The sequence below is a fragment of the Cicer arietinum genome, chromosome 5, assembly GCF_000331145.2.
Source record: "Cicer arietinum cultivar CDC Frontier isolate Library 1 chromosome 5, Cicar.CDCFrontier_v2.0, whole genome shotgun sequence".
NCBI lineage: Eukaryota > Viridiplantae > Streptophyta > Magnoliopsida > Fabales > Fabaceae > Cicer > Cicer arietinum.
In genome coordinates this window covers 55723634-55742920 of record NC_021164.2, presented here as the reverse complement: position 1 = coordinate 55742920, position 19287 = coordinate 55723634, and the positions used below count along the sequence as shown (strand labels likewise).

The following is a 19287-nucleotide window of genomic DNA, read 5'->3' as shown; positions in this document are numbered from 1 at the left end:
AAGAGCGGTACCAAGTGCACCGATATTTGCAGCACCAATAGCAGAGGTGATGTGATCATAACCAGGAGCAATATCAGTTGTTAAAGGACCAAGAGTGTAGAAAGGTGCTTCATTACACCATTCTAGCTGTTTCTGCATGTTTTCAGGAATCTTGTGCATTGGAACATGTCCAGGTCCTTCATTCATCACCTGTAAAACAACTCAGTCTTAAGAGTTTGACATAATAACCTCAAGTGACAGAGTTCAAATTCCCTCAAGTACAGATGCAAAATGACTGTTAGTTTAATTAATAATAATTTCCCTCTTCCCCAATAGCTGATGATAGACTTATCTCAGATGAAATAGATAAGGACCATAAGGTCACCATATAACAAAACCTAATTACCAACTATATAGCAGCTGTAAATTCAACATCAGTTACCAACTATAAAAAAATTCTCAATGGATTATTAATCTAGTCCTAAAAAAGTGAGTAATACTAAAAGAATCTGAAAAAATATAGTCCCTAGAAGTGTTGTCACTCGCAAACAGCAGAGAATAGTGGCTTGTTCAAATTATGCTACACTTGAGTACTATAGTACCACTATAGCCTCAATTTGACATCACTTTGTACTAAATAATGTATCTCAGAACAATTGAGATTTGTTCCAATTCCGCTATGCAATAGCTGCTATTTGACAACACCAGTCTCAAGAAAGAGTCCTAGTTGTTCATGCTACAAAATCAAGAATGAAAAGGATGCACAACATGAACATGACAAGACATTGTAAAGACCAAATCAAATTGAAGAGGCCAAATGATTTTTATATTTTCATGTATTTATCAATGACAAGTCATCAAGAAAGTTTGACAATATGTATCACCTGCACATCCTTTTCCCATGCTCTACGAGTCAATTCACCTTGTGTCAAGAGCTCAGCAAATTGAGCTGTGTCATTAGCATCATAAATGGATCCAGGTCTTAGCCCATCACCAATGGAGAGTGCCACATCATATTGATTGCAGATGTCAAGTATGTCATCCCAATGCTCATAAGCAAAATTCTCTTTGTGATAAGCTAAGCACCACTTTGCATGAATCGATCCTCCTCGCGAAACTATTCCTGTCATGCGCTTCGCAGTTAAAGGAATATACCTCAGAAGTACTCCTGCATGGATGGTGAAGTAATCTACACCTTGTTCAGCTTGTTCAATCAAAGTATCCCTGAAAACCTCCCAGCTAAGATCTTCAGCAATTCCATTAACCTTCTCAAGTGCTTGATAAATAGGTACAGTCCCAACTGGAACAGCCGAGTTGCGTAAGATCCACTCTCGAGTTTCATGAATGTGACGACCAGTTGAGAGGTCCATGACTGTATCAGCACCCCACATGGTTGCCCACTGAACCTTGTAAACTTCCTCTTCAATAGAGCTTACTACCGCAGAGTTTCCAATGTTGGCATTTACTTTCACCAAGAAGTTTCTTCCAACTATCGTCGGTTCTAACTCCAAGTGCTTCTTGTTGGAAGGGATGATAGCTCGTCCACGAGCAACTTCTGACCTCACAAACTCTGGGTCGAGCTTCTCACGAGTTGCACAATAAAGCATCTCCTCAGTAATGATTCCCTGCTTAGCATAGTACATCTGAGTGAATCTTGGAGGACCTGTTTCTTGTCTCCTATCAATCCACTCTTCACGCAATTTTGGTAGTCCTAATTATCAAATCCATGAAAAGAAACCAATTAGATAAAGCAATTTTCTTAACACTTAGTGTTAGTATACATACAAGCAACTAAAATGCTAATTTGGCTAAGTTTCACTTCTAATCTTATATATTGCAAGATAAAACCAGTCCTTGGACTTAAAACATACCACAGACTCAAGATATAAAGAAAATGCCATGGCGAAAAAAACTTGATTTTCATACCTATCCTTGGACTAATATTTTGGGGACCACTGGTGTCATAGGTATCAAAGTGTGATTCATCACCAGACAAGTGAACTCGTCGAAATGGAACTTTGAGCACATGACCAGTTTCTTCATGAACAACTTCCCTGTAAACATGATGACATATTAATTACAACGAGCCGTCTGAGAACATGTATGCATAGCAAGTTTGCGAACAAAAGGCATAGAAAGCCAAATGATTTGTAATCAAATTTTGTTAATGCTAATCAAGTGGTTGAGCTCAGTGATTAATGAGCTTCACTAAAGGGCAAATCGTTCGGGAGAACCTGGATCTTAACCTTGACTGAAACAATTATTTGTCATACTTTACTTACTTCCCAACTGAACTGCAAATTACCAGGGGCATTTTCCCCTGAGAAGGGCTCCTGGTAACTAGAAGGTTAAGACAAAAATTCATTAATGTTTAATAGTATATATATTAAAGAATACAATGCACACCTGTATTCTTTTGTGCTCTTTGGAAAGCACTGTTCAAAAGAAGGCAGAGGAAGAAAATCAGGAGAAGCAGGGTCAACAGTATGCTTCTTTTGTTTGCTTTTGTCTGCATTAGCAGTTGGCGGATCAAATGTCAATGTGGCTCTTGGTACCAAAGCCATGGAAGGTGGAACTAATTCCTTCTTCCAAGCATTTGAAGAACGCCCAACAACATCGAATCGAGGCAAAAATGAAGTGTTTGGGAACTTTGATTGAGAAACATGGTTGCCATTCTTGCAAACAACTGATGTCACATTAGCATGCACCGACGCCATCTCGATGCAGAACTGCAGAAACTCAAGTTTTGTTAAACGAATTTTCATTTATTTTACAACAGGCATGTATGTCAAATGTGTAAACATATCTTGTCTATATACACAAATATGAATAGATTTTAAGTTAAATGATTAATTTCAACCATCTGCAAATCAACCATCTGCATATCTTGTCTTAAGAGTTCATCAAATACTTAGCAAATCAACCATCTGCTCTTGATAAACAAAAAATCATATCAAAACCACTAACAATGGTTTTCACTTTTCATCATATTAATTCCAAGTAGAGAATGGAAGCATTATTTTCTACATACAACAAAATTGAAGTAAGGTAAAATTGTTCACATTCACAGCTTCAAATCCACACATCACTGTCAATTGTTTCAATTCTCAATTATACATATTTAAAACTAAATAAAAATACCTAAGAATATCTAGATACAATTCACATGGAGTTGAATGAAGATTCCTCCATCCCAGAAAAGCAGAACAAGACAAAAACATAAACATTCAAATAATATCTTCCTTGCCCCCTTTACACAAGATATTTTTGACAATCAAACAAAACCATATTGAGATGCAAAAGTTATCAAAACAACCTCATATTTTTCTAAAAAAGAATTATAAATTAATTAAATTAAAAAAAATAGTTTTTATAATATTTTTATATTTTGTTATAACGTTTTTAAAAAAGAATTTCAAAAATAAAGTTTAAAATGAAAAATTGGTTTAAATAGTTTATCTTAAAATATTATTTTTAAAAGATACCTTTTTTAAAATTTAAAACTATTTTAAAAAACTTTTCATAAATATCATTTATGAAAGATACCTTTTTTAAAAAAAATATAATTTTTATCATGTTAAAATATTTAACAATGAATATCATAGTTATTAAATGTAAAAATTACTTTTTTAATCAATAACAAATTAGTTTAAAACAACTTCTACTATTTTTAAATAAACTATTATAAAAATCATTTTTTTTAAATATAAAGTCAAAATCTTTTTTTTTTATCTTAAACAAATGGACTCAATATCTTATTGTAAACAAATCATTTAAATTTAGATTCTTTTCAAATTATAATTTTTCTCTTTTCATTTGTCTCCAATTATTGAACTAAGCTGTATCTGATTTACATGTTTTCTCTGTGCATGTCTAGATCAACTAAATGAGACCATATTTACATGTATTCAATAATCTCACTGCTCTCAAATGTATTCAATAACGAAGAATAACATTAAAAAAAAATTAAAGACACATCAAAACTTAGCAAACAAAACATGATCACAAATATTAGTTAGAAGAAAATGAAGTGCAGCGTGACAAACCGGAGAGAGAGAGAGAGAGAGAGAGAGAGAGAGAGAGAGAGAAACCTGAAGCAAATAGATGGGATTGGTCTTATCTGCAGCAAAGAAATAGCACAGATTGAGTGAGTGAACGGTTCAACACTTACGTTGCAGACTGTTGTGTTTTTATATAGATGAGAGAGAGTGAAAATGGCACACACAAAAAGTGTCACAACGCATGTGATTCTTTGCCTTAGATATTTTTCACTGCAAACTTCTGTGCACTTTTAAAGAACAACCTTGTATTCAAAAGTTTTTATTTTATATATTCATTTAATATCTATTTTTTTATTTACTATTTTATGGTATCATTAATATATTATATTTATTATATTATTTTAGTTTAATTGCAGTTTTGATCCCTCTATTATTATTAATTCACAGAATTGGTTCTTTTATTTTAAAAGTTAAAAGTTTTGATTCCTCTTTCAAATTTTTGAAATAAAAAATAACGATTTAATATATTTTAAATTATGTAGCATACAATCCTAAGATATAGAACTATCTAGATGTATTAATTATTTATATGTTATTAATTAAATAAAAAATATAAAAAACTTCTAAAGTTGAAAGTTAAGTTTTTACGATGTTATAATTTTATGGATATTAATCATTCTACGTCATTGTATTATATATCATGTTATTTAAAGCATCTTACGTCATCAATTTTTAGTTAAAAAATTAAAGAAATCAATTAAAATTATCGATTTTTAAAATAGGGAGACTAATTTTGTAAACCGGTAAAAATAAAGAACTAAAACTACAATTAAATTTATTATTTTATCTATTTTTATCTCTATGAAGTTGTCAAATAAATGTTGCATGTACACAAAATATTTTTCTTTAATGAACGAGTAATGTTTACACATTCACGAAACAAAATATGATCTAATGTATTTTACTAGTTTCCCAAAATTAAAATAAAAGGGTAAGTACGAGAATCTAATTATTTTCTTAAATTTTTTGTTGTCTTATTTTTAAATAATTTATATTAGATGTTACATTTATTACAGTAAATATTATTCTTTCGATTTTTTAACAAAAATAATTTAGAATTCGAATTACGCAAAATGATTATATCAATGATGTCATTTAATTCACCAAATAATAATACATGAAAATTAAAGGATAGTTATATATATATATATATATATATATATATATATGATTGAAAGTAGGTAAAAAGTTGACTAAAAAAATAGGTAAATAACATTTAACTAAAATGTAATAATAATATATAGTTTTACCATATTAATCTCAATTATTTTGGAGAAATAAAACTAATTCATATAATACATATTATAATTCAAATAAAAATAAATGCTGGTTCATATTTAAAATTTTGTTTCTTAATATAATATTTGGTATATATTTTTAAAAATTATATATAGTAACAATATATATATATATATATATATATATATATATATATAATTGTTTAATGTGTTGTCAAGTTTTAATTGATTGTCAATAAAAAATAATTTTACAATTATGGCAAAATAAGGTGGAACATATCAGTACTTTTTTTACATTTTTTGTTTATAGTTAAAATCTAATTAATATATGCATAGTACTACGTCGTTGGTATTTTATAAGTCTCACTTTTAAATTTTAAATAAATAAAAAAATTCATTCAATGATAAATATTTATTTTTTATTTTTTTATATTTATCAACGACAAATATATATCTTATATTTTTGTATGTAACAATGAGAATATTTGTCTTTTTAAAAAAATATTTATTAATATATATATATATATCATTTATAAATATTTGTCCCGTATTTTTATGTATTATTATAAATATTCATTTTGCATTTTTTTAATATTTACCTATGACAAATATTTATTTAGTGTTTTTAAGCATCAGTTGTAAAAAAATTATCTCATGTTATTTAAATATTTATCATTTATTTTTTTATGTATCAGCGACAAATATTTGTCCCGTAATTTTATTATATTTATTTAACTAAAAAATATTTATATCATATTTTTTTATTCAATAGTTAAAAATATTTATTTCGTGCTATTTTAATATTTGACATTTGTTTTGCTATATATCAATGACAAATATTATTTCTGTGATTTTATATTTATTTTACTAAAAAATATGTGTCTTCTATTTTTTTATGCAATAGTTATAAATATATATCCTATATTTTTTAATATTTATTAATATTTGATGTAGTTGATTTTTTTTACAAATATACCCTTTGTAGATTTTTAAAAGAAATAGTAACTTTTCAATTCCTCACTTTTAAAAATCACTTGTAAAAACCACTCTTTTGTTCTTAGAAAAAAAATAAAACCACTCATTTTTTTGTCAAAAAAGTAATTTATTTGATGAATAAAATGTTATTTTTATCTTTCGTATTCTTGCATTAATTAAAAATGGGAAGGGTGGTGTTAATGTTTTATAGTGCTTTACTTTCTTATATTTATTAATGATAAATATTTGGTGTAGTCTATTTTTTCACAAATTTATCCTTAGTAGCTTTTTAAAAAGAAATAGTATTTTTTAAAATTTTTAACTTCTAAAAACTACTTCATTTTATCAATTTAACTTCTGAAAACTACTCTTGTTTTCTTCAAAATAATAACCACTCTTTTTTTGTTGTCAAATAAACAATTTATCATTTTTATCCTTCATATACTTGCAATAGTTAAAAAAGAGAAGAATAGTGTCGAACATATCTGCTTTTTAGGATAATATATAAAATACATATTTAAAATATATATATATATATTATATCAAAAGAAGGAAATAGTCATTTTTTCTTAATAATATCTATTTTTTCATTTTCTTTGAAAGTAATTATAATATTTAATATAAGTAATTCTTTCAATAATCAAGCGATTAAACACAAACAATTTATGAGGAGACAACTTTTTAAAAGCAATTATTCTCTCTCTAATTCATAAGAGTCAAAAATTTGTTGGAATCAAAAGCTTCTTTTTCTAACTCTTGTAACTCTTGTTTTGTGTCATTATCCTTATATTCATTTAGAGATGATTTGAAAGCAATATTGATCTGCAAAATCGCAAAACAAAACAGAATTAATAGATAAAAATAATATTAATATGCTCATGCAACAAATCTTCTGCTAAGCTCCTACAATGTTAAGAAAAATGAGACATTAGAATTTTTAGAGTTTAAATCCAGATATGAGAATTTGTGATTTGAAGATGAATACATTAGAATTGAAGATGAATTAAATTTTTATTACAAAATATAGAGTTGAAGATAAAGATTATTGAGATTTTATTATTTAATTGATTTATTAATTAATTAGTTTTAAGTTTTTAATTAAATAATTAAATAAATTAATAAAATCAATTTTAATTTTAAATATTGTTTAATAACAACAATTATACAATCACTATATGTCACTTGATCCAAAATTAATCATATTATTATTTTTGTTAGTAAAAAAAATTATAAATAACTTCTTTAAAACTTGTTAAAATTTATAAGAATTAAAATAAATAAAAATTACATAAAATTAAATAAAAACATAATATATTTACAAAGAAAAATATATATATTTAAACCAAAAATTGATCATATTATATAGCATTACAATTGATCAATTGACATACAACGTTCACACTATAGCTCTGTAACATATTCCGTTGAACTCCTTTTTGTCAGAGCTTAACACACACGATGACACGAAGGACAAGACAACCACAGACAAGTTTGCAGAGGCTGTCAAATTTGGTCACTTAATGCAAACAGGTTGACCTGTTGTGGCGTTCTTGAAGCTAATAGTTGTAACTTCTTTTTTATTCTCTCTGCTACTAACAACTGGTGTATACCCGCTTGTTACGTGGGTTTATCTATGGGATTAATCTAATTCATTTTCTTTTTTTTTATTTAAATAATGTTGAGATTTAGAAGTATTAATTATAAGTGAAAAATCTATCTTTTAAATAGATATGTTGTAAAATATCATTATTTTAGAGGTTGAATTTGAAGATATATAAAATTATTATAATATTGCAGAATTAAAATTTAGTGAAAGATTTATTTATTATTTTACTGAGAGATATGAAAAATCAAAATTATTTACAAATATGTAAATGACAATTGATACTTGAAAATATTAAAAGTTTAACAAAATTGTGTTACGACAATGAAATATATTTCACAACTATAATTAAAGTGTATATAATTGTATAAATTACAGAAATCTTATTTGCATTATTATATATTTAATAATATTACAGAAGTTTTAAGATTTAGTTCATTATACTAAAATATACACAATAAAATCGAAATAAAATTTAACACCAATAAATTTCATTAACTAAACTACATTTAATATAGTAAATAACTTACCTATAGAATTTTTTTCCGTCTTTAAATAGTACCCTCTACCAGCTCTAATGAAGATGCCTTTATGGTTCTGACACGAGAGAACCATTTGGATGTTAAATCCATAATTTTTCAAGTTACTTATGGATTATGATTAGAACTAAACTACATTTAATATAGTAAATAACTTACCTATAGAATTTTTTTCCGTCTTTAAATAGTACCCTCTACCAGCTCTAATGAAGATGCCTTTATGGTTCTGACACGAGAGAACCATTTGGATGTTAAATCCATAATTTTTCAAGTTACTTATGGATTATGATTAGTTCTAGATAGAGTATTTTATAGAATTCTTTTTTTCTTTCACTTTTCACGAAATTTTCGTGAAACTACCTCTATATTTGCACAAAAACTAATTGATACAGTATAGACGTATAGAAAATATGTAAACTTATCAAATATGAAATGCAAAAACATTATCAAATCATAATACAAAACCACACAAAATAATTAATTAAAAAATGAGATAATATTATCATACTAGCTACCCAATATTATTGGTCTTTTTTGACAATTGAAGAAAATATCAATTTTACTTCTTCAATTTAACATAAAATATAAACGATTTTGCAACATCAAAATGTAGAAAAACACACTGATTTGAAAAAAAAGAACAAACTAATACAAAATAACAATTTAGAATATATGTAGAGAAAATAAAATTATGCATACAATTAGACTTTGAAGAGTACAATGAGATTGGACAAACAAAGAAATAAGTAAGAAAATAAATGAAAGAATAGAGACCTCAAATTGAAAATCGTAAATCTAAACTAGCAAATTTGATCATGCAAAAAATTACAAAGAATCTTAAATGCAAACTCTTCTATATTGTAATTGTGATTGTATATAAGATTGATGCAATAATTTGTGTGGGAGACTAGCAATGCAAATTATGACTATTGCAATATGGTAAAAAAATTAATGTTTACAATAAACAATAATTCATTACTATTGTTGAGTGTTATTGTTGTGTGATAGATATGTTGGTTTACAATAAACAATAATTCAGTTAGTAACTTACGAAATAAGATGAATGAATTGATTATTTAAAATTTATATTTACAAATTGATTGACAAATTAAATAAAATACATTCATGATAATACAAATTGATTGAGGAAGAGTGATTGATTTAAAAATTAATTGGTAGATACATTTAAATATAGAAGACAAAGAAGTTTAGTGACATCAAAAAAGTTCTTTTTACAAAGCAAATAAGTTTAGTAATAGATAAGGTAAAAATAAAAGTCTCATGCATTGATGAATTAAACAACATAAAATGACGAAAATAAATTGCATTTGAGATATGAATGATAAGGTATTACAATGAAGGAATAGAAGATATAATTTAAAAAATGTGAGTAGTTGTAGAGACATAAAAATATTTATGATATAAAACAAATTTAAATATGACGTATAAATAGATGATATGTCAATTATTATACCCCTCGTTCTATGCATGGCCTCTTTTAGAGAGTGACCGTAGGTTTTATAGTCTTTTTATTTTAACTATGCTCCATTCCTATCAAAATAAGTGAATGTATTTGATTTGTTTTATAGTCTTTTTATTTTAACTATGCTCCATTCCTATCAAAATATAAACAAAAAAGTGAATGTGTTTTATTTGTTTTATTGTCTTTTTATTTTAACTATGCTCCATTCCTATCAAAATAAAAAAATAAAATAAAAGTGAATGTATTTAATTTAAGAAATACTAAAATATTATGAGAAAGCCCCTTTTTCCATTAAAAAAATATATATTAGGAGAAACTTTATCTACCCCTAAAATAGCTTCAGATGTACATTCTAAAAGAAAATAAACTCATACTTTGTCCATATATAATATACTCGACCTTCACTTTTGAATACTAAACTATTCAATTGTGAATATAAATATCTCCTACGACTGATACGATGATCAATTTCTATTCTAAATAGTGAAAAGATATATAAAATCATATGACTATTAGCAACATGAATATGGCATAGTAACTTGGCGAAGAAATTCAACCACACAAGAAATGGTCCACCAAAAGCATATTGCATTATTGTTAAAAAAAGTTACATAAAGGGAGCAAAGATATTTTAGTTTTCCTTAAAAAAAATATCAAAATTTAACTTTCATTTGTTATTAGAAAATGGACAAAATCATCACCATCAATCACTCAACAAATGGACAAGAAACCTCATCATCTGATGATGAGACCGCATGTCCTCAACCTTATGAGTGAGTCAATATCCTATGCATTTGTTTTCTCCATTACTATAGTTTTGAGGTGTATAAAAATATTTAGATCAAATAAATGTCACATTATTATATTTTAAATTCCCAATACTTTGGTACAGGAAAAAATAAAAAAGAGGAGAAATGAAGAGGATCTCAACTCCAACCTTATGTGCCTGTTTTATAATTTCTTAATAATTAAAGAGTCTTATATATTTCACATAATCAAACTGTATTTACAACTACATTTGATCCATGTAACAATTACATTTGCCAGTCATATGTATGAATGCAGTTTAAGACTAATGAAATCCTTGAAGACCAATTGATTTTATATATCTATGTATCTTTCCATTTCCCTGTGAATTTGGTTGTGTGAACCGAGTCATTATAACACAAATAATTTGATGTCTATATGTTAAAAAAGGATGACAAAATCACTTTACAAAAATATACAAAGTTGTAAAGGTGAACTAATGCTATTTGAGATATAACAACTGGATTCAGCTAAGTGATGCCAAAATCCATACCCCAAGTTACAACTCCACACTGCTACCATATTCAACCAACTCTTTTAACTGTTAGGAACCTGTCTGCAATGGGAGAAGAGACTGTTGCGTACTTTTGACGAAGAGAGCAAGCTCTGTCGGTGCAACCACCAATTTTAACCACTTCTGTAGCTCTTCACCCTCAACTTTCTCCTTTTCTGAAAAACAAGCTAATATTAGAACATCCTAGCTAAGCCGAAATGAAGTTGTTCAACATCATAAGTATCATTTTACAGTCATGGAAGCAAACAATACATCCCAAGTTACATTACAATCCCTTCGATTTTGGGAGCAAAGCCTTAACCTCAAACATATCTATTACCCATTTAATTAAAAACATATTGTATAATATGAATGCCTGACAGAGATACGAACACCACACACGACATTGATAGAAAAACATCAGTAATAATTTAAGAAAATAAAAGTGATTGAATGTAATCACATGTATCCGTGTCGGAGACAAACACACGTCTGACACTGAACATGCCTTTGATCTCCTGAAGTGTTGGTGTTACATATTTTGTATATATTCATTGTTAATGTTTGGCAATCACTAGAGAACGCTCAGCTAAATAATCAAACATTAAAAATAGCACGCACAATACCTTCCAAATAAGCACCAAGACCCTCCAGAACAGTGGGATTTGCTCGGATGATGGAAAGTGCGACAGCCAGGGCAGACTGCAGTAACTTTTGCACCTCGCTTTGAACAAGATCCACGAGATGTCCCTGTTATGTACCAACTAAGATCAGCATATGAAAAATATTGAATGGGAAGAACGACAAAAAAAGAGGTTAATTAACTGCAGGACCTGATCCTTTCCCCAAGGAGCGGCACCTCCAGATTCATCAATTCCACCATTAGAAAGAGTGGAAATTGACATAGGGCCTATGGTCTGATTAAGACCATATTCAGCTATAGCCTTGTATGCCATATCAGTTGCTCGTCGTATATCATCAAGTGCACCTGTTGAAACCCGACCAGAATAAACAACTTCTTCAGCTGCACGCCCTCCAAGAAGGGTCACCAGGCGACCATGCAACTCATCAATGAATAGCAAATATCTATCCTCATTTGTTGGAGGTGTATAAGTAAAGCCCAAAGCCCCTCCCGACCTTGGCAATATACTTAGTTTCTGAAAACATACACAATGTACTAAGACATTGAGTTATCCTTAAACTATTTAATGACGGCAAATGAACAACACGGAAATTCTTTCAATGAGTTTACCTCAACACGTGGTTGTCCAGGAAGAAGCTTTGCAACTGCAGTACCTACTACAGCATGACCAGCTTCGTGCCGTGCAACAACGGCTTTCTCACTTCCTTGCAACTTGGCAGTCTTCTTCTCTATGCCCTAAAACAAGTAATTTGGTTCATATTCACAACTAATTGGCAAACTAATATTTCAATTTATTATTATTTCGTTTGATAGAAAATTCTTGCAAATGAATCTACATTTGTAAAAAACTCCTCCCTCCTTCTCATATTACCCGTCATTAAAGGTTATGCACATTTTGTATAAAAAAAATTGTGTACCAATTTCTATGATAAAATGAACTTTATTGACTAAATTACCCTTGTTAATAAAGTAGTTAGTGAAATAGTTAGGTGGTTGAGATACAATATAGCCTCCATCTCATATTATATCATTCTAGCAAAATGTTTGTCCAAAATTATATGTCGTTTCACAATATCAACAAACCAGTAATACTATTTTTCCTATTATGCCCTTTACTATTTATTACCCTATCTTTTTCCGATTCTTTTAATTTATATTTCTCATACTATTAATGGAGGGTATTTTTGTAAAGCAACTTATAATTTCTCTTTTCCACACAACATTAACTACATTTCTTAATTTGTGTGAAATTGCCAAAGTGACACACAATTTGGGACAGAGGGAGTAATAATTAAGGATGTTAGTGGAAAAAGGTAATTAATGTTTCATTTATGAGACAGGTAAATATTCTAAACGTGACTTTTAATATGACATAGAGGGAGTATATGCATAAATAAAGAAACATTCAAGAGTAACAAAAGACCAAATTTGAGTCAATTATATACCACACTGAGTATGACTTACAGCTATTGATCTTTCTACAGCGTGAATGAAATCAATTTTTTCTACTACAGCTTTACTTTGTCTTCCAGCGAGTAAAGCGGCCTCGTTTACTAGGTTTGCAAGATCTGCTCTGTAACAATGTAACACACATTAAAACAAATTCCGATCTCTATGTTAAAAAAAAAAAGGGAGAATATGGAACAAAACAAAAAATTAAAAAACAGCTAAGTTACCCAGTGAAACCAGTGGTCATGGAAGCAATGTCACCAAGGCCAACATCCTTGGCTAAAGGAAGTTCTTTTTTGGAAACATGAACTTTTAGGATGGCTTCTCTTCCAATCCTATCAGGTGCTTCCACCTAAGAATTTTTTTGGGAAATTTGTTACAGATATGCAGAGTCAAGAATTCGCTGTTCAATATGAGTATTAAAATAAAGGAGGTAGTGTACTAATATAGAATACATACTGTAACTACACGATCAAATCTTCCTGGACGGCGAAGAGCAGGGTCCAAGACATCTGACCTATTAGTAGCTCCAAGAACTATCACTGCAGAATTGCTGTCAAACCCATCCATCTCCTGCAATGTAACTTTAACTTGTTAGCCTCATACCGATAGTAGCGCTTTTTTTCCTTATTTTTCTTTTACTTTTGAAAGAAATGAGTAATGTCAAAGGAATACTAACAGTGAGCAACTGATTCAAGGTTTGCTCTCGTTCATCGTTGCTAACCATGCGAAATTTACCATCACGACTTTTAGCTACAGCATCTATCTGCATACCAAAATAAAATCCGATTGGTTTATTTAACATTAACAATAGATGTTGAATCAAATCATCCCATGCAGTGTTGTCAGAATTGCAAATCAGGATGTAGGATTCTCATGCAACAAGAGAATACATTTTCATACCTCATCAATAAATATTATTGATGGAGCTTCCCTTTTTGCCCTTGCAAAGAGATCTCTTACACGAGAAGCGCCCATGCCAACATACAGCTCTACAAACTCACTAGCAGAACAACTTATAAATGGCACATCGGCTTCCCCAGCCACAGCCTTGGCTAGTAGAGTTTTGCCTGTCCCAGGAAGGCCCACCTGTAAGATAAATCAACAGATATTTACAGCCTATCTCTCAACCCTAAACAATATTAATGTTTGGGTTGACAGTGAGTTTGGTGGAATCGCCGTGAGCCCCCGTAATTTTGGTAAACACTACACTCTAGAGCTTCCACAAAATCATGGTGCCACTGTGATTTCGTCAAGTTGACCTTGATTCCAAACAGTCACTTTAAAATTCATCAAATTACACGACACAACAGCTCAAACATGCATAAAAAACTAGAAAAAATAGTCCAAGGATTTATCCCTAGAACTACTTGTAAGATGCACAGAGACTAGTCAAACAAAATTTTAGTCCAGTTTATTGCAACTTGTTAAGAGCCTCACTTAGATGAGATATGGCTTGAAAATTTGTTTATAAGTGGTGGGGAATCCTCATTTTACGGGGAATCCTCATTTTACAAACCGGTTTTGTAAGGGGGAGTTTGATCCAACCCAAATTTTAAGATAACTTAAGAATTACTTAAATATATGATCGAGAATATAACACAGTAGGCAGTTCAGCTGAATGTTAGCTGCAGATAAACCCATTCAAATTTCAGAAAACACATCCCTTCCTGTAGGAGTTATCCACAACTCACCAATAAAACACCACGAGGAGGACGGGCACCGAGTCTTGTGTATCTGTCTGGATTTCGAAGAAATTCCTGGCAAGTGAAAATCAGCATAATGAAAATTACTTCCCTGTATCAGCAGAAGATTCACAATGAAAATATATGACTGAGCTGAACAATAAAAAGCCTTTAAAATATCCTGCAGATTGTAAGTGCTGAAAATGAGATAATGGCCTACCACAATCTCTTCTAACTCCTCTTTAGCCTCATCCACACCAGCGATATCAGCAAAAGTGATGGTTTCACCTCGTTCAGATGACTTTGTACCAGAAGTGCCTGATTTGCGATTCCGAATCTGACCAGCACTATGCTGCAAACAGCATATAATCATTTACAAAAATGTATTGTTTTCAGACTATGCTGCAAACAGCATATGAATTGGAAGGCCCAACAAATCAAAATGGGTCGAGAACTCACACCTGAGAAAAATTTAAAGGGAATCGATGGAGAAGCCCTGCTAGCACAGCAGCATAAAACAAGGTTATCTGCAAATATGAGAATGAAGTCAGCATGTCACATTATATATATATATATGGTATCTACCACAACACACAACAACCATGAAAACTTGTAACGAATTGCAATAAGAAGGTGAATATTATGAACCAGTGATACATTAAATTAAAATAAATGTACAAATGAAGGCTTGATATATATTTTACATTAATAATATAACATTAGTAAAAACGAACATAACATGATCACAACTACAACATGACATATTAACACATTTCAAAAGATGCTTTGTTTTTTTCAGGTGTATGCAGATTTACTTCATTAAGCCTATATAAAACTAAGCTTCTTTTAAACAAACAAAGTATCCAACTATTCAAATATTTATAACTTCAAATGGGGTATTTTGGCCCTTCTGGATATTGTCCTTAAATATCATTAAGAAGGATGGGAGCTGCATCCACTTTCGAATACCCAAGAAGTAGGAAATGAAACAGCCTTTAGTTCTGCTCCTTCACTGTAGCTATTGGTTAGGGGTGTTCATCGACTAGGATTAACTTAATAATCCAAATCAAACCTTTAAGTTGATTTAGATTGATTTGGATAATCAAATCACTTCACTTCAAACATGAACCAAACCAATTACATCAGACTCAGTTCTTGGATTTATCTTTTTTCAACTCAAACCAGCTCAATCACTAGAACATTTTTTTCCTTTTAAATTTTTACTTCTGTATTTTAATTTTTATACATACATTAATACATATAACACCCTTTACTTTTATTTTTTTCTTATTCATGTTGACATTCTTATCTAGTGTTGCCAAGTGTTTGTAGTTATGTTTTATATCCAACTTCTTAACAATATATTAAGTAAAGAGACTAATGAGATCTGCCAAGTTAAATTGTTGAAAATACTAAATATTACTCAAAACTAGCATTAATGTTAGAAAATGAATTAAGTATTATTTCAGAACCATTGAACAAGGAACCTTTTAGATTATAGTACTATAAAATACAAAACTTTAAGTAAAAAAAAGATAATACACAAGAATAAAAAATTTAGAATATAGAATTTATTTTTTATTTTAACATGGACCAAACTAACTGGATATTGATTAGGCTGCTTTGGTTTTGTCGAAAATAAAAAAACCAAAATATTCCAATTAAAGATCTATTTGGATTTTATCCCGAATCCGAACAAAAATCAACCCGTGAGCACCTCTAACAGTTTAAAAGTACTTGGTAACATTGCAGTCTAGAAAAGAACCGTAGTTCTTATTAATCCTTCAAGATTCAACAAATGAACATACCACCATAACAAAAAAATAAGCTTCATATAGACAGCCAGCCTCCTCCAGAAAAAAAAGAAACCGGAGAAGGGGAGAAGAGAAAGAAAATACCTAGACCTTCAGTGAGATTGGGGTCAGTTTGGTCTCAGAAAATGTTTTCTGTTCTCATTTTTTAAGTTTTTACTTGTATTATTACAAATGTATCACCTTGTTTTCACTCAGTTATTTAAAGATTTTATTCTTAAAAGTGAAACACAAAATGCTTTTTTAAACTATAGGGACCCTTGATATCCATTTCTAGCATCAACCTCTGGACATTGAATTTGGCAAAATTATGGTTAAACTCCAAAATATATAACTTTTGCCAAAATCGCGGTGACCTATTGTGCCGTGATTCTGTCAAACTCAGCTTAGGTATTAACTTATATCTAAAGTTTCCAAAACAACAATAACAAATAATGATACTAGTTTATTTTCTCAACATCAAATATCTCTAAAACTCACACAGACAATGCAACAACTTACGTACCAAAGCAGAGTTAAAGAATCCACCCGAACGTTTATCCGGCGAACCAAACTCCACTTCATTCTCCAACATCTTTTCATAAGGAGTTCTGATATCACTTGGCCTTGTAGTAGTATAAACTATCCTCGTAGTTGGTGCAACACTCTTCACCAAAGACTCTGATTCATGCAACCTATTGTTACTACTACCTCCTAAAACTTCACCATCATGAACATTACCAACACCACCTTTCAACTTGAACATAACATGAACCCCATCAACCTCAACCTTCCTCACTTGATTGCTATTAATTCTACTCAAAAACTCACTATAAGGAACACTCATAAACGTCGTTGGAGCCTTAGGATCCGACCCGGGTAACGAAATTCCTGGCCGGAGCAACCGCATAACGAAAATCACAAACCCTAATTGCAAAAGCAAAATCCCAATTTCCTGTGCTTGAACGATCGGTTCCCACCGTATCTCCGGCCATCTCCACCACCACCAGCCACCCTTCCTCTGTTTCTCCCTCCTCCGGTTCGAACCGGAGCTCGGCGAACCGGTTTCATCAACAACCGGACCCTCACCGGTTTTTTCCTCTCCACCCGAACCGGTTGCTGAATCTGTCTCACTAGTGGAACGACAAAGCCATCTTGTGGGTTCGTGGTTGACCCACAATCCGAACTTTCGTGAATTGTTGACAACAAAACGACACGAACTGGGAATAAAACGACATGGGTGGTTAACCCTAGAATTTGCGCGGGAAAAGAGCGATTTTTGGTTATGTGAATTGAAATAGGTTTTGAATATTTGATTATGGGTTAAAGGGGATCGATAATGAAGGTGATACTCTAAAGGTAACATTCGAAGAGAGTGAATGAGAAATTGAGAGGGAAAATTGGAAGTTGAGAAGTGGGTTATGGTGTTTTTGTTTTTTTGCGTAAGAGGAATTGGGTTGTTGTTGCAGAGTAACAACAATGGTGGATGATGATGGAGATGCGACGGAGAATTTCAGCCGTTAGATTATGAGAGGACTTGGGAAAACTTCCACCCTAGATTTCTGGTTTTTATTTTTATTGGTTTTAATAATTTCCATCGGTAATGTTTCCAAGTCAAACCCTCGTCATCCATCAATTTAAAACAAGTCAATTTAAACACAAACAAAAATACATAATTGTCCTAATTAATTTTCACGTTTTAAATTTTACTCAATTTTATTACTATAATAATTAACTATCTTCTAATTGACAAAAAAAAAAAAAAAATCCTATAATCAAAACCAAAATATATTTTAGGTTAAATTACACCCTTAACTTAATTTCAGATAACGTTTTAGTCTTTTATCTTTTTTTTTTCCGACTCCGACTTGGTTCTTTATTTTAATTTTAAGTAACAATTTGATATTTTATGTTTTAAAATTTCAACAATGATATCCTTTTTTATACAAAAATTCAAAAAAAAATTTAATCAAAACTCATAAAATTAATTATATTCTTCAATATAATACAAATTTTATCAAATTCGTAACGCAAATCTTCAAATAAACTCATATTTTCATACTTTATTTGATATTTTTAGGAATAAATGACTAAATCGGGAGAAAAAAAAGATAAAGGACTAAAACGTTACCTGAAATTAAGTTAAAGGACCACATATGTAATTTAGCCTATATTTTACTTTAAAAAATGTTCTATTTATAAAAAATAACAAAAATTATTTCATTTTAAAAAGAATACTATTATATAGAACCGCAGAAATATTAACAGTATTTTATTTTTACAAGGGAACAAATATTTTATTTGTAAAAATAAAAATTTTATTTATGTTTTTAAATAAGGATTAAATAATATTACAACATGAGTTATAAAAGATATATTAAATTATATTTATGTTTTTAAATAAGGATTAAATAATTTGACAACATGAAATATATTAAATTATATTTGATTTTATTAAAGATTACATAAGTTATAAAAAAAATTGAAAATTTTGTTATTAGTCCTTATTAAAAAATTTACATTTTTCATTTTTTATTTATAA

The 19287-nt window shown here is 29.8% G+C and overlaps 2 protein-coding genes across 5 annotated transcripts in view; both read right to left on the bottom strand.

Moving 5' to 3' along the window:
- LOC105852155 (phosphomethylpyrimidine synthase, chloroplastic) overlaps positions 1-4241 on the bottom strand; it is a 6014-nt gene extending 1773 nt beyond the window's left edge. For 2 of the 4 annotated variants that reach the window (XR_012163152.1, XM_073368551.1), the window contains exons 1-5: positions 2840-2878; positions 2386-2708; positions 1906-2033; positions 864-1690; positions 1-189 (exon numbers count right to left, since the gene is read on the bottom strand). Coding sequence is in view for 3 of the 4 variants with exons in the window: in XM_073368551.1 (XP_073224652.1) it covers positions 1-189; positions 864-1690; positions 1906-2033; positions 2386-2708; positions 2840-2863 (1491 nt within the window). In the remaining variant the exon portion in view is untranslated. Of the gene's footprint in view, positions 190-863; positions 1691-1905; positions 2034-2385; positions 2709-2839; positions 2879-3120; positions 3245-4070 lie in introns of those variants that run through there. The other 2 variants (XM_012715819.3, XM_073368552.1) reach the window with 2 other exon arrangements.
- Positions 4242-10959: 6718 nt separating this feature from the next.
- Positions 10960-18309, bottom strand: LOC101515771 (ATP-dependent zinc metalloprotease FTSH 9, chloroplastic). Its single transcript, XM_012715822.3, has 13 exons — positions 17272-18309; positions 15417-15482; positions 15176-15307; positions 14965-15030; positions 14174-14359; positions 13950-14036; positions 13730-13843; positions 13498-13622; positions 13286-13394; positions 12431-12556; positions 12012-12335; positions 11805-11928; positions 10960-11354 (listed from the first exon to the last, which is right to left on the bottom strand). Exons 1-13 carry the CDS (start codon positions 18109-18111, stop codon positions 11230-11232), a joined length of 2424 nt encoding a protein of 807 aa, XP_012571276.1. The 5' UTR covers positions 18112-18309; the 3' UTR covers positions 10960-11229.
- Between the last annotated feature and the right edge of the window lie 978 nt (positions 18310-19287).

Bases quoted from the DNA above. Each gene is read 5' to 3' on its own strand.
- LOC101515771 (XM_012715822.3), bottom strand. From the start codon at position 18,111: ATGTTACCTTTAGAGTATCACCTTCATTATCGATCCCCTTTAACCCAT. The intron at 13,623-13,729 runs GTATGTATTCTA...AAAAATTCTTAG, and splicing joins GATTTGATCGTGTAGTTACA to GTGGAAGCACCTGATAGGAT. The intron at 13,395-13,497 runs GTAACTTAGCTG...ACATTGTTACAG, and splicing joins ATGACCACTGGTTTCACTGG to AGCAGATCTTGCAAACCTAG.